Source organism: Leptosomus discolor, chromosome 1 (genome assembly GCF_034619465.1).
Source record: "Leptosomus discolor isolate bLepDis1 chromosome 1, bLepDis1.hap2, whole genome shotgun sequence".
In the NCBI taxonomy this organism is placed as follows: domain Eukaryota; kingdom Metazoa; phylum Chordata; class Aves; order Leptosomiformes; family Leptosomidae; genus Leptosomus; species Leptosomus discolor.
Window position 1 is genome coordinate 159525257 of NC_141391.1, and position 15576 is coordinate 159540832.

The 15576-nt window shown below is 42.9% G+C and overlaps 1 protein-coding gene across 2 annotated transcripts in view; it reads right to left on the minus strand.

Moving 5' to 3' along the window:
• SYN3 (synapsin III) overlaps positions 1 to 15576 on the minus strand; it is a 179278-nt gene that overhangs the window by 29028 nt on the left and 134674 nt on the right. For both annotated transcript variants that reach the window (XM_086468573.1, XM_086468580.1), the window contains one exon: positions 4051 to 4113. In XM_086468573.1, coding sequence (XP_086324699.1) covers positions 4051 to 4113 — 63 coding nt within the window. The remainder of the gene's footprint in view (positions 1 to 4050; positions 4114 to 15576) is intronic.

A 15576-nucleotide genomic window follows, 5' to 3' on the forward strand; every position in this document is an offset into this window, starting at 1 on the left:
ATCTGATCAGGAAGACATGAAGAGACTCTTTGAGTGAATTTGCAGTGCTGGACTCTGTTCCTAGGGAACGTTAGGGTCATGCTAGCACACAAATGGCAGATACTAACACACTCAGAGCTTTATTCTTTTCCATGGACTCTGGCATTATGAAATTTGGAGTCAGGAAGAACTGTTATTCCTTTCTCACTGTAGTGCTCACCCTATCCAACAGAGAACCCCAATCACTTCTGGGGTAGGTAGGCTTAAACTGCACAATGCTTAAAAATGCTTTGACCTCTTAGGAACTGCTAGGTGAACAATAGCTCAGTTCTGCACAGGGAAGGACAGCTCTCAGTGTCCATGCATGGTTTCTCTGGAAGACTCCTTGAGTACTGGTGACCCCATGAGCCTGGGCAACTTAAACACGACACGAGGAGGGTCATTCTCTGATGACTCCGTCGTAAACCATTGTCTAAGCAGTATTTCTACAGATATTTTATTTGTATTGATACCATATTGGACCAGCAGCACACAGAGCACTTGTTATGATCTTCCAGTGCCAGTGAAATATGAAGTGACTCCAAATTTTGAAAGGGGGATAATGACGGTCGTGGGAGAAGCTGAGGGGCATATGTCCTATTTTCAGATGAGAAAATTATCTGGAGCCCCTTTGTTTCCCTGGGTGAAGGCCATTCGTGCTGTCTCTGTTCAGGTCTTCAAACAAGTCGCTGTTGTTTCTGGATTTCTCAATGGAAATTTCAAAAGACGCCTTTTGTTGCAAATTTGTTTTCTTCATCTCCACCTGCACCTTACATGCATGCATTACTTGGCAAGAGCATTTCTATCACTAATGGTATACTGCCACCGTTTTTGGTTCTGACCTTGAGTACTGACTGTTCTTCTTCCAAGCTAAAGACAATCAATGGAGCCTGTTTCTTACAAGTCCTAACACAGTTATTTTTCATTTTAGCTTTGAGGATTCTCTGTTCAACCCTCTGATTAAAAAATGTGGTGAGTGAATTTGTGAAAATGTTGTGAAAACAAACAATATGTGAAAATGAAAGTCTGACTATTATAATTATGCTCTTTCTAGCTGTTATTGCAAAATAATAAACACTCAGCACTTCTTATAGTGCCAAGAGCCTTATGAACATGAATTAGCAGTAAGTATCAGGTAATCATTATAGTCCGTCTGGTCTGCAACAGAAAAACTGAAGAAGAACTGTGAAATGGCACAAATCTCCCTCTAAATAAATGGTGGAGCTCTTTGGAGAAGAAGCCTTTTCTGAGTCCAGAGACTTCTGGCTCATGGCCACTGCTTCAGTACAAATAAAGAATAACAGTGTCTGGACTTCCCAACTTTGCTCATTCTTCTACGTCTCGGTGCCTCCCATTACATGTGATGTTATCATTAATAACAAGAAAAATGTAAGTACTTCCTTGAAAATTTCTGCTGGTAATGAGATTGTAATCTGAATGCTCGCATCCTTTGAAGAACCCATTACAGGTACAAATACACAGTTTTCTCTCTTGGCATTGTTTGTTGCAGTAAGTACTATTTTTAACACTCACATGTGTACTTTAGCTAAGAAGTTGGTTATTTTATCCTTTGTATTTCAGTCACTGCTTTTATACAAAACATGACCTGATGCAGATGCTTTATTAACATTTACTTTCTTACGCTCATCTAAACCAAAAGCAAACCTCTCTCTTTTCATATTATGTACATGTTACACCTAAAGGCCTGCTATTTCCTGCTATCATCTCTACTTCTGAAGAACCAATGCAAAGAAATCCTTTAGCTCTCTCTAATCTCCATATCATCACTGTTAATGGTTTGACATTGTAATTGTTAAAACCACCATTATGTCTCCTGGAAACTTTCATATTCTGAATTACTTAATTGGAGGTTTGATTTTTTTTACCTATAGGTGTTACTTTTCTAGTATACCCATAGTTCTGTTATCTGTATTTCTCCTGATGTTTTCTGTGGTTTCTTTCTGTCAGTCTCACTTGGACTTGAACCCTCTTGTCTTAAAAACAACATGAAACAAATTCCTGTCACTCGTCTTTTAAACTAACTGACTTGTTGTTTATTTTATTTTCACTTTTACTCTTCTCTTTTTGCTCTATTCAATGAAATGCAGTGGGACTTCAAGAAGACTAATTGAATCAGTCTCAACTTTCCTTCAGGCTGCTTGTGGCTGGAGAAGGGCCCAGACTAAAACCATAAGGTCAGCAACCCTTCCTTCCTGTACCTTCCCCATCTACTGAACAGAGCAGTGTTGAAACGTGCCCAAATCCACATCCAGACTTTGCTAGTAGTCCATAATTTCATATTGGACTAATGTAAACTGGGCCTCAGACCTATTCTTTCTTTTAAGACACTGGCTGTCAGCCTATCTTCATCTGGAACGACTTCCTATGTACCCTCCTCATACCACTGCATACAATTGTGCCTGGAGTTTGAATAGAAACTCTCTTCCCTATAACTTGTCACCAAAAAAAATCAACATCATTAAAGAATAAAGTGGGAGGGAAATTGAGAGGTGGAAGAAGATCTGGTATCTGGTACGGAAGACAATAGCTAAATATTTTGCTGAGACTTTTGTCTGGAAACACTGTTAAGATTGGGCTACTTTTCTTTGATTCTGCCCTCATTTCTGTAGCCACTGATGGTCCTTTGTGCACAGGAGAGACACATGAAACCTTTCCTACATTATAGGTGAAATTGCAGAGCAGTCCGAGAGATCCACGATTGAAGGGTCTCAAGGAACTTGAAAACTTTCCTCAGGGAGAAGTTTCTTCCTCCTAGTTTATCTTGCTTGAGTTTTGCTGATTAAATCCTTCCTAGGGACATGTTCAGTGGCTCACTCTAGAATCAGCTGTAGGCTGTCCACATGTACTCTAATTCAGTGACACCTCTGCCTGTTTAACATACGCAACACCGATATTTCAACAAACATTTCCTGCTTATTTAAATGTTTGTTCTTTGATGTTGAGAGCCAACTCCAGCACTGGCCCACTTCCTCTCTGGCAGCTACCATCCAGATGGGGGAACATTGCAGTCAAAGCAAGAAAGTTTGTGAGAGCTTCCATGTGCAATCCAGGAAGCCAGAAAGGGTTTCTGTTTCCAGAGCGCAAGCAAGCAGCCTGTACCGAGTTTAAGTTTGGTGTACCTATATATAATTTTCAGACAAAAGTATGAGGCTGGGAGAAGGTCTGTCTGCTCTAGGGAAGCACTGTGACAGGGGTATCAGTTAGAAAGTTCATGTACCACCCATTTGGATTCAGAGATGATACATCAGAATTTCCTACTTCTGAACAAATCAAGTTCTGGTCAGATAAGGGATGCTTTTTTAAAAGGTACATGTAAGAAAGAGGAGGCTAAAGTGCAGCAGGAATGTGCTGGCCATATCTCACTGAAAGGGGAGCCCAGTCACCCCAAGAAACAGGGGCTGCTAATTCACTGAGGGAATAAATTCCCAGAGAGCCTGGGAAAAACAAACAGGTCCTTCTGGGGAGTGAACTGTTTTTCAGGATTCCTTGGCAGGCAACCAGCCACTCTGCTTTGTAAGGTCTTGTTCTTCCTTGCAAGGAAGAAAAAAATAACTGAAGGGCTCCTGTTTTGTTGAATAAGGTCATCATAATGCACTCAAAAAGACCAGTGCCACTGCTTCTCATTGTGAGAGCTATGGGGTGTAGCTGCACATTACAGGTGCTTGAATAAACAACATTACCACTTTCAGGAGAGGAGAAAATATATAAAAGACGAGCCTAATGACTTCAGCTCAGCCAGCTTTTCCCCCACTCTTCACAACCCCCCTTCCCGCATCCCAGACAGCCTCCAACCCAATACCACTGCCTGTCTCCGAGTTTCACTGCCTGTCTCCGAGTTCGTGACAGCGGAAAAAGGCCTTTTCTCCCACAGGAACAGCCAGTGCAACCCAGATAGGCTGCGGGGAGGTTTAACCCCTTCACTGGCTGGCCACATGCCATGTACAATGACAGGAATGCTGTGCCACATATGTATCTGTTTCCTGAGCTATACGTATTTTTTCTATTACTTACCTTCCCCATTCCAGCATGAGCATGTCCCAGCTTGACCACTACGGGGAAATTTGGAGTTGTGAGCTGAAAGACAGAAGAAGCAGCTCCTCATTAGTTATTTCTTTCCAGCCATTGTATTTGAAATCATTTACTTTTATTTAGTAGCTTTTATCCCCTTCCTGGATGCTGATGGGAGGATAGAAAGGTCAAATAAATACTGTCCAGGTGGTAGGACAATAAGCAAATAGCTTTTCACTGGGACCCATATGATCGGAAATGGAGGCCAGGCAGAATTCCCTAGATCTGACACACTTTTGCTGCCTGATAGCAGTAACGTCTAAAACCTTCTTACTTTTTCCCATTGCGTTCCCCACCCTGTACGTATGGATGTGTGTACGCTCATCTGCATGTAAAAAAGCTGTACCTGCAAGCTTGAGTCAGTGAACAGTTTCAGATGCTCAAAACATGTGAATTGTGAGAAAGACAAGGTTTGTTTGTTTTTTTCCACACAGACTACTTTGGCCTTTAAAGTGAGTGTGCGCAGTCCTTCAGCAGCTCCCATTGCCCTCTTGTCAGCAGTGGTGGGGGCAAGGAGAGAGGGAACAAGGGCCAACACTGAGGTGCAACTCACAAACTCCACCTATTCATAAAGCCTCTTCCTCTCCTCTCTAACTTCAGGAGTGGGTATAGGGAATAAAAGAAAACAAAGAAGGGTTGAAATCAGCAAGAAAAATAGAAGAAAAGTCATGTCTTCTCGCTGGCTTGTGTGGTGTTTACATTGGGCAGGGTCCTGCCATCCAAGCCATACAGATGAATCTTAGTGCACATGTTGGATTTTACTTGGAGAACTGCAAGTATCCTCTCTGCCTTCTGTTCCTCAGTTGCATGCTCATGCAAGAAGTCACCTGGAGTGATCGACTGAGAGCTGGATGGCTGGGCTGGTAGGAAGTGCACATGCCAGGAGTAACCAGGATATATACACCACACCTCCCCTATGTACTGGTTGGTCCCTTTCTATGCATCTGTTTGACATCCCTGTGATCTTCATCTTGTCCTGTGCTCCTGATTCTTGTGATCTAAATGCTATCCCTTCAGCACATAACCTGTTAATTTTTCATTGCATGTTTCATTTTCTTTAATTGGAATTATTTTAAAAGACTTTTGTCTTTACCTAAATGCCTGAAGTGATGAGCTCTGTTCATTAAGCAGTTAACCTGGAGATCTGGCAATGAGAAGGAGTTGAATTTTGACAGATAAATGGCTCTCTTATTTATTTAAGCTTGAGAATAGATAAACAAATTGTTCTTGTGCTAATTACCGATTGTCTGTATGGACAGGCGGGCGCTACGCCCTAAAGATAGAATGGTGCTGCAGTCTCCATCTGTGGCAGCTAACTATAAATAACAAAATTAGTAATGAACACTGATATGTTTTGCTATTCAGCTGCTTATGTAAAGAAATGTCACAGCAGAGGGAAACAGTGAGTGCATCATGTTCTCAAACAACCTGTGTCACTTGTGAGGACCTTCTTCAGTCAGAAAGCTGAAGAATCCTCTTCGGACCACAGAAGGGCACACAGCTGTAATAAATCACAGTCCTGGCACAGGCAGTGACCAGCACCCACTGTTTCAGAAGAAGAAGTAAGGAACTGTGATAGGTGGCCATCCTGAAACCCCACAGTTAAACATATGTCCAGGCACATGAGTTTGTGCCCTATTTCCCCTTTGCTTCTCTAATTCATTGTAAGAGCCTGAAACTTAATTTGCTTGCTGGCATAAATTAATCAAATGGAGGATTGCACCTGAGGCTTACTGAAAATAGGGCTATGGATGGACTGTGCCAGGCCTTTCATGCTGGGAGATGAAAGATAACCTAGCAGTTAGGGCACCCACCTGCTCAGGGTCTGGGAGACCTGGCTCACTTCCCAGCTCTGTCACCCATGCCCCACACACACCGTTTGAGCCAAAGCGCTTGCAAGCCCCAGCCTCTGTTCCCTGTTTGTAAGCAGAGGCAGCAGCTGTTCCTACTGCACAGGAAAAGCAAGCTGCAGGCTGCGAGCTGGCCTGATACTCTGGCAAGGAGGCCAAAGAAGTGTGCGGGATAGATAATGTTCTATCACCAGCTCAAAGCAGCCAGAGGCAGGAAGTGATGAACTCTGCTGCCCCATTCGTGTACCCTACCTGTGGGTTTTGCTGAGGGAGCTTGAGAACGGGGCTCGGGAGCGGGAAGCATCTGTTTTCCTGTGTATATGCAAAGAAAGTTTGGCATCCAATAAACAACCCAAGTTTACTGCTAGCCTGGAAGAAACCACCGGTAATGACAACGCTCTGCTCAAACCTCTCCCTTTCTCTTTGCTTCTTGGAAACATGAGCTCAGCTTTCTCAGTAAGGCTTGGCCTCATCGCCTGTAGGGGTGACCAGCTGGTGCCAGAGCATGCTGGAGTCACAAGCTGCTTGGCGTGGCCATAGTGCGTGGGGCTTGGGGTGAAACACAGATCCAGACTGAACATGTGGCAGCCTCACTGGGAAAGCTGCAGCTCCAGGGAAATGCTAGCACATGGTTTGCCAGGAATCTGCTGCCACTGAACCCCCAAATTTCCATGTACGTCAACCTGCCTTATGGAGGAAACAATGAGAGCGAGCGGCACATACACTCAGCTGCATTTTGTAATGAGTTTATCTGGTGACAATGGAGTGCCTTTAGTCTGCGATGAAGTTAAGTGGAATCAAAAGCTCTCAATAGTCCTCAGGACTAAAGCAACCAGAGTCCACAGCCATCTGATAATGGAGCTAGGAAGCCCTTGCTGAAGTGGTGGAAGCAGGCTGAAATCCACTGCAGTCATGGGGGATACTTCCATCTTCCACCAGGGTCTTGTTGGGATTTTAGTCCCATTTCTGTTGCTAGTAAGGTGGCCAGCCATCATACTTGGCAAGCACTCAGATGGACAGGGAAGCTGAAGGAAGGGAGAATGTATTATACATGCGACTATGAGGCAATTCATACACGTACATGGTGAGAAGTTCTGGGGGTGGCCACAGCCGCCACAAAACGCAGACCCCTGAGATGAGTATTTACACATACTTAGTCACAGGTTTCCTGTGAAAGAAGATGCTTATAATCAAAGGATAGAACCACAGTTTAATAAGAAAAGCATGTTTTTACTGAAATCATGCAAAGAAATATGTCCGTGTCTTTCTACGTGTTTGTTCACGTGTTGTAAGGGCTCTTTTTTCTTGGAAAAATGGGGAAAACCACTTTGATGCTTTTAAAATGTGCATGAACTGTTGACAGGGCTGGTAAAGATGATGTCTGCAGGTTTTGGGATGGGACCATAGCATTGCAGCTAGCTCAGTGATCAGACGCAGGATGCTAGTTCATATGCATAATTCAGCCCTTTGAATTAAAGTCCTATAAATGTATTCCCAGATGTTGTCACGCAAAAGCCTTGAGACGGCAAGGTTTACATATGTGTCTAGAACTTGGTGTATGAAGATGACTGTTTAGAGTCAAACAGAAGTTTGAATACTGGACTAGGAACTCAGCAAAGCCATCTTTGGTAGGACCGAAGGGAGAGTGAAGAAGTTATTTCCAACCTACAACACTGGTGGCCCAAAGTATATAATTTTAGTCCCTGATTTTAAGGGCTCTGCTCTGTGTGTGCTGTTACGGCAAAGATCACTTTGCAGTTAATCAGTATTTTGTCACTGGTGTGCGAGAGTGAGTGCCGGTATGCATACATTAACCTCTATTTGAAAACACATGGCTGTAAACTATGACACTTTTCCTTTTACCCTCTGCCCCTCCTTTCCAACAAATAATGAAGTTTTCAATACTTCTTGTAAATAAATGATTAATTTCTGTGTTTATTGCTGGTGGAGCAGTAGAACAGAGTTGGATCTAAACATATCTGAAAGGAGGAATCTTAAATAAAACCTGATCTATCCCATAAATACAATGCTTCCCACTCTTTTGTTTCACTGAGGCCCTCAAGAGAGATGCTGATCTTTGATTTTGGTCATTTTGTGTACAGTCCTGCAGTCCATAAACAATGTAGAATGTCTCTTTTGATTTCCTTCTGCCATGTTAAGTTTTGTGCATTAGTTCACATTATCCATGTCATCTCATATGATGCACATTCAGTTTCCAGTATTATTCTTTCTTCTGCATAGCCTTTCCAGTCAATGCTAAAATGAATAGTCCAGGGTGCAATGACATCATGGCAATATTAGGAAGGATTTGGGGAGATGGGAGATGGAGACATTAAAACTTTGGTCTCTTGGCATCAATATTGTATTACCATAGTGTCTAGAGTTTTCAATCAGGCCAAAAGCCCCCATAGCTCAAGGTACTGTAATTGTTGCTTCACCCTCCCCCCAGGGATTTTTTTCAGGCTTTTATACTCTAAAACTGACCTTTCTGTTTATTTAGCTGCCTTTACTTGCATGATGACAAAGTCTGTTCTGGGTGGGTACCTGATGGATTATGGGAATGTTGTTCATACACTTGAGAGCTAAATGCTGTAAGTACTGTGTGGTACTTCCCTGGTGTCAATTAAGGTGGAGGAGCAGTAATATATATAATTTCCTGTAAAAGCAAGCAAGCTGATTCAAACCTAAAGGAAAGTAATGATGTCATGACACGATGTCATTGTGTTTATAGACCTATCTTACTGAAAATCTGAGCTGAAAATCAGCACTGGTTGCATGCCAGCCTTGCCAGGCATGGCAAATTCAGTGTAGTGATATATGGAGGAGAAGCTGTAGTGCTCCCTGTTACTAACTTACTCACTCACAAGTTGACGTAATCATCAACTACACGCAGCATGGCTCACTCAGTGGATTAATACTGTGGCCCCATGGAGGTCTGTGGTGGCCAATGGCTATGACAAGCAAGTCCTTCCCCTCTGCTGTTTACCAGATCAGAAATAGTGTAAGAAACAACAAGCAACAATGGGAGAATTTGTTGAACAATAAGAGTTGCCAGCATTAACATCTGTGCTCTGTTAAAGACACGTGATATGGATTCCTTTAAAACACACACACACACGTGTATTCATTACTATATTATAATTATAGCACAATAAAGAAAAAATCATCAGCTGTGAAAAGAGGGCCCATGCTTCCAAGCCAGCTGAAGTAAATCCTGAGGGGGTGTAGGTATCCTCAATGGTCTCTGGAGGAAGGAGGGGATAGGAGTTATGATGAGAAAAGTGATGAGATACTTGTGACAGGAGTTGTTCAATAACAGCTGGATCAAGACAGCATTGTACAAGGTAGGACCTGAAACAGTATGGTGATTGATAGATGGGATGGCAGCTGGAATACAACAGTGCACCTTCTAGCAAAAGGAGCCCATCTATCATTTTAGGATGGGTTAAGTTCTACAGAGCTTTACTGAGCTGGGGCAATGAAATCAGTGCTGTGGATGAGGTGGGTGATTTAGTCCATGGTAGTTTTAGTAGTCTGTAAGAGAGGCTTGTAAAACCAAATGGGAAAAAACTGATGCACTTGATGCAAAGCACTGTGAGAGCAGAGGCCAAAGTTTTAGCAAGCAAGGAAGTCTTGGAGGCAGCATGTAGAAGAATGAGGCTGCTGATTACAAGGTTTTGGAGAAAACATTCAATAATTTGAAGGGGACCTCACTGCCGCAGACCTGGATATCTGTGAGAGCCATGGGGGTACCATAGAATCATAGAATACCAGGTTGGAAGAGACCTTGAGGATCATCTAGTCCAACCTGTCAAGGTAAAAATATAGTTTAAATTATATGGCCCAGCACCCTGTCAAGCTGAGTCTTAAAACTGTCCAATGTAGGGGAATCCACCACTTCCCCTGGGATACTATTCCAATGTCTAACAAGATGCTTTAGACGGATGGACTCTTCATTTCATTTAGCACTGGAGCCGAGACCTCCAACTTCAGATAGGAATGAACATAGGGAGTAACTAGATGAAGATAATGCATAAATCAATTTGTGCTACCAATTGAAGTCGGCAGTGCCTTAGGGCACGAAGATCCTTCAGGGTGGTAAAAAAATATCCTTTGATTCTATCATTGCCTTTATAAAGCACAACACACAAAAAAAAAAAAAAAGAAAAAGAGAACCTAAGAGCAACATGACTTAATCACCACGACTTAATCCCCACATCCTCGAATAAACAAACCACAAACCAGTGTTTCAGGGATCCTAACACTTGGTGTGGTTAGAACAGGTCACGGAAGTGAGTGGGAAAGGTTAAGAATGAAATGGAACTTTTTGTCATTAATTCCACCTCTAATGTTACCTAACTTCTTTATTTGAGACAGGATGCTTTTGGGTTCCCAGTAGTCCCCCTCAGCATTTGGAGGATAAGAGTGTGAGCATTTGATATTGATCTCATTCCCTTGGAGCTTCAAGTGTGAGAATTATATGAGCATATCCAGACAAGCAGATGCTCAACAAAAAAATAATACAGTGTGTGTGTTTATGGGCATGTGCATGCTTGTATTCACACACATCTAGTAGTCCTGCTCAGTAAAGCCCATTACCACATCTTAAAATACAGGCAAGTTTTTTAAAGGTTGTTATGAGTACATAGAAAAATTTAGTTTCTTTAATGCATGGTGTTCGCTTAGCCAGTACTTTGCAGTGTTGGCTTTAGGGAATCCTCTTGTCTTTCTTTCTTTGCTGGGAGAGTGAATACATCCCCCAAACTCCTTATATTTAAAAGCTGTTTAAATATTTTTTGTGGGATGCAGTGGAAGAGAAGAAGAAATTCTCGAGTTTCTTCGTTACATAATCACAGCATCACAGAATGTTAGGTGTTGGAAGGGACCTCAAAAGATCATCTAGTCCAACTCCCCTGCCAGAGCAGGACCACCTGGAGTAGGTCACACAGGAATACATCCAGGCGGGTTTTGAATGTCTTCAGAGAACGAGACTCCACAACCCCCTGACCTGAAGTGGGTACATTTTGCTGTGTTTTTCTCTAAACAGAAAATTCCATTCCCCACGTAAACACATTGCAGAGGGAGAAATGGTGAACACTAGTTGTTGACAGAGTGGGGAACTCTCTAGGATTTTTCCTTTGATGGGTTATCTTTGGAAAAACTGTAGTGCCTAAGCTGTGGTAGAAGATACAGGAAGGTGACAGAGGGGAAAAAAAATGCTTTATGAAGTTACGCTGTAGTCTTCAAAGATAACACTTCCAAGAATTCCTAAGGTTCACAAGACACTGACAGAGCTCTCTCTTCACTCAGAAGGCTTGATTGTCTCTTTTTGGGGCAAACTCTGAATTCTCACTCATTTAAAAATGAGCAGCATGGGGTTTCTTTGGAGAGAACAAAACCTCCCTGAACTTCACAGTGGAAAACAAACTTCAGCAACAGGCACTGCAGGAGTAATTAGGTCTCACTGAAGCTGATCATTCCCTTGTTACTGCTGGTCTCTAACCTCAACATGCAGTCTGCTGTAGGTGCTTTCCTGTCTCCAAAGGGCAAAGAGAATACAGTTCTCACCCCAGCTTTTACACAAAGTAAAGGTCCCTGACTGAAAAGCTCGGGAGAATCACACACGACTCCAAGGGCTTGGTCGTGATTTCACAACCTTCTGTAGCACATTTGAGAGTGGTGCAGTTATGTCAGTGTAAAATGAGAAGCGGGCCCTGGACTTATTAGTACATTCATCAAGAAATACTCTGCCTCCTGCAGAAATGGCTCTGATCTTTTATTGTAAGTCTCATGCTGTTGTAACTGCGCCAAGGGCCCTGTGCAGCCTTGGCTGACATTGCCATGTCAGATGCTGGCAGGAAGAGGGCCACAAGCAATGAGCCATGGAAGCTGCTTGGTACAGGGAACGGAATACTATGGTCAAATGGAACATCTGAAATACCCTCTGGGCTCCTGAAAACTGTTGGGCAATGGATCACCACCTGCTTCCTTCTTGCCATTCTTCCTCACTGAGAGATACAGAAATGGCAGCACAGAGAACCAGGCAGCCACAACTGAACTTTTCTGAAAGATCCCTGTTTTATTTTTATTTTTTAAAAGCACAGCTAGTAATCTTGATTAATGCTCCAGAGCATAAGGGACTTTGGACATAAAGAAGAACGAGGAACATGGGAAGTGTCACCCTGCAGCTGGAATCTCAGGCTATGTCTATACCAGAAAATAGAGCAATGACATAACAAGGACAACGGCTCTGAGTTGCCTATACTGTTAATTGTTAGACTGATCTCTGGCATATTCTGGCTCATGCCAAACAGCCTTCTGCCAAACAATTCCCAAGCACAACATGGAAACCAGCATAAGTCTGCAGCCATATCCCATAGGATACTCTGGAGGCTAAGAGAGTTTGCTAGCATGCTGGTGGCTGGACCATGCCAGAGTTGCCAGAGAACGGGCCTGGCACTGTATGGTTTGCTACTGTTGGTGTAGCCTCAGTCTGTCTCACAGGATTGAGCAGGAGAGTAGTTTTTGTCTCATGTTATACCCTATCGTTGCATGCTTTCACATGAGTGTTTATTTCAATTATACAGATGAATGGTCTATCACATGTGGCCCTATGTCATACCGTTCCCACATGATAATTTCCACTGACTACCTTTTTCAGACCAAAATCATAGTGGATGCATTTTTCACCTACAGCCACAGATATTTACACCACAATTCTTTTGTCCACTGACCTGGAAAGTCAGGTATTACCTCACATGATAAATATTTATGCTATGGGCTCTGTTTGTCCTATTTTACAGCCAGATCTTATTTTCAGCATTTTGAGCCCTTAGGCTCATGCAGGAATTCAAATACTTCACTAATGTGGCCTGGCAGTGAGATACACATCCTCTGCTTTTTGTGCTCTAGGACATAAATATGTGGAGTAAGTGCCTCCTACCTCCTCCATGGGCTGCACATGGAGTTGAACACTGGCAGCAGCTCTTCTGAACCCTATACTTGTGGCATCTTTTGTAGGCACCTAGAGCAGGTGAGGGCCAAGTATGAGGCTTGTTCTTCCTACTCACTCATTCTTGTGCTTCAGTTTCAGGTTTCTTTCTCCAGATAAAAGTCTTCTATGTTTATCTAGACTAATTTTTTACTCTTGTCAGAGACAGTGAGCACATGAAAAGCAGCCATTGTATCCTATGATCGAATTAGCCCTGTGTCTCTTGAGATTTCTTACGAACTTTAAAATCACATGTTTTTGGTAGGAGACCAAAAACTGTAGGAAGGGTTCTATTTCACCATCTCTCCAAATCCAGCAGTTGCTTAGGAAGAAAATGAGGCCCCAAAGTGCAAACTTCAAATTCTCAAAGCTGAAAGTGTCATGTTTCAATGGTTCTGTAGATGACCACTAATTAACTTTTTTTTTTCAATCCAAAGGGGAAATAAAGTGCTTTCAAAATGTTAAAGGGAAGTTTTTCTGACATGCATTTTATTTCTCCATGTTTCATTCTTGAGGCTTTTTGGGATTTTGACTTTGGGTTAGGGAAATATTCTGAAACCTTGAAACCTCCCAAGAGCTGAGAAAATCTTTTCCTACCTAAGCTTTAAAGGCATGAGCCACAATGGCACCACATGGGCATTTGTCTCCCTCTTGTGGCTTATTCCATGAGATAAGATAGGATCCTCCACCTGTTTGCTAGAGCCATTAGAGCTTCCGATGAAATGGAAGAAATGTGTTCCATAGGTGTCCTGTGCGACAATCCTATATGCAAACTTTGCGACCTTAGTGCTGAGTGACAACCTAGTTTGCCATTAGGACTCAAAACCAGTAGGCAAGTCGAGCAGGCTCCACACAGGACATAGGCATAGTTACTTTCAGTTGGGACTGGCTTCTGTTTACATCTTTTCCAGCTGTAACGAAAAAGGGGGCCCTGAAGTGAACACATTCAGAAGAAGACAGAAGAAACCACTGTGTGGATCAGTCTTTTTCATCTTGCAACCACCACCTCGGTCAGCGGCATTTTTCCCCTGCTGAGCACACACATTGATGTACCGCAGGCTGCAGCAGCCAGGAATGGCAAGCAGCAGGAAGCAGAGAAATTCCTTTTGGAGTAACACATAGACCCTCTTTTTTAGCTTGGGCAAGCCTGGAGTGGCAAAGGATGCTGTGGTCTCCGTGATCCCACTCTTTCTGTTTTGTCTATAGAGAAAGGGTTCACCCTTTACTGGAAAAAGAGGTGGAGACCTGAGCTGATTTCATCTGTGAGGCAATAACTCCACTTCTCTGGGATAAATGAGATGAATGTGAGAGAGCTGGTCCACGCCCAGTACAGGAAGGTATTTGTATCTTTCCCAGGCATGTTACTGAGGCTGTCATGGGATCCAGGCAAGATTTTGGAATGTGGGCAGAAACCCTCATGGATGTAAATGGGCATGTGCCCAAAAGAAGGACATTGGGCTCACCAGGGGAGTTCATGCCTGGCATTCTGGCTGGAGGCAGTATCATGCATGGGGAGTGAGGCAAAAGCAGCAGAGGCACCACTCGTGTACACTACCTGTGGTGACTGAATGTGCCATCCTTCCATTGCTGCATGAGCATTGTGCTCACAAACAGGAAAGATTTGGAAAGATGGGTTCTTGTTTCGTTATTACAATTCTACCTCTTTTCTTCTCAGCAGACTTCATGCCATTAAATTATTTTCCAAAACTGGTTGCTGAAGACTTTTAAAGTGGTCCTGGTCTTATTTCTCATGGAGGTAGTGCCAGCAGCTCAGAAATGCAGCTGCTGAACTTCTCTGCTGAGCTTCTGTGCTGCACAAACAGTTGCTATCAAAATATACAGACCAAACTTCAGGGAAGTTGGAGCTCCTTTTAAAAACAACAACAAAAAATCTTTGCACTGACAAAGAAAAAATGTTTGCTCTCTCAAAGAAGGAAAAACATTCCTTGACCTGTTTAGGACTACACAAAACCTGTAAGACAGAACTTACTCTCAAGTGGGAGAAGCCAACTGGCCTTTTCAGTTTTTCTTGGTTTTGTTTCTTAAATTCTGAAATCAAAGAGAGTTTTGTATACACTTATCCTTGTAGGCTTCTCAACTGATGAGTTTTTACCCATCATTTGTGGGTAGGACAATGAAGAACATGTTCAAAACTCCCTGTGCAGAAGTGGCTCAGCTAATTCCATGAACAGAGAGTAGCAGGTGTCCAGGCTGTGTGTCTGTGCACTTATGGACTTCAGTAGCAAGAATCTCTGATACTGGACCTTGAGGATGCAGTACTTTTTCATACACATTTTGTAGACAGCCCTAATTAGCTAAATTAGTTTGTCTGCATCATAAATGTAAAGCAGCGCACACTGGATTTGTCTCTAATTGTGGCATTGCTGTGGTGATGTGTTGCAGACCTTTTTTTTTTTTTTAACTTTCTCATTAGTACTTAGCTTTAGGCATTTGTGAGAAACCACAGCCTCCAAAAGCTCCCACTCCTGTCCTCTTAATTTTGACTCACAAGGTTTTAATGGATGAACAGAAAGCAAAGAAAGCCTTTGGTTCTCATACCATTCAGCAAACCTCCGGCTGGTACTGGCATTGTTTGGGAACCCTTGTGGGGATGAAAGCAAACTCTGT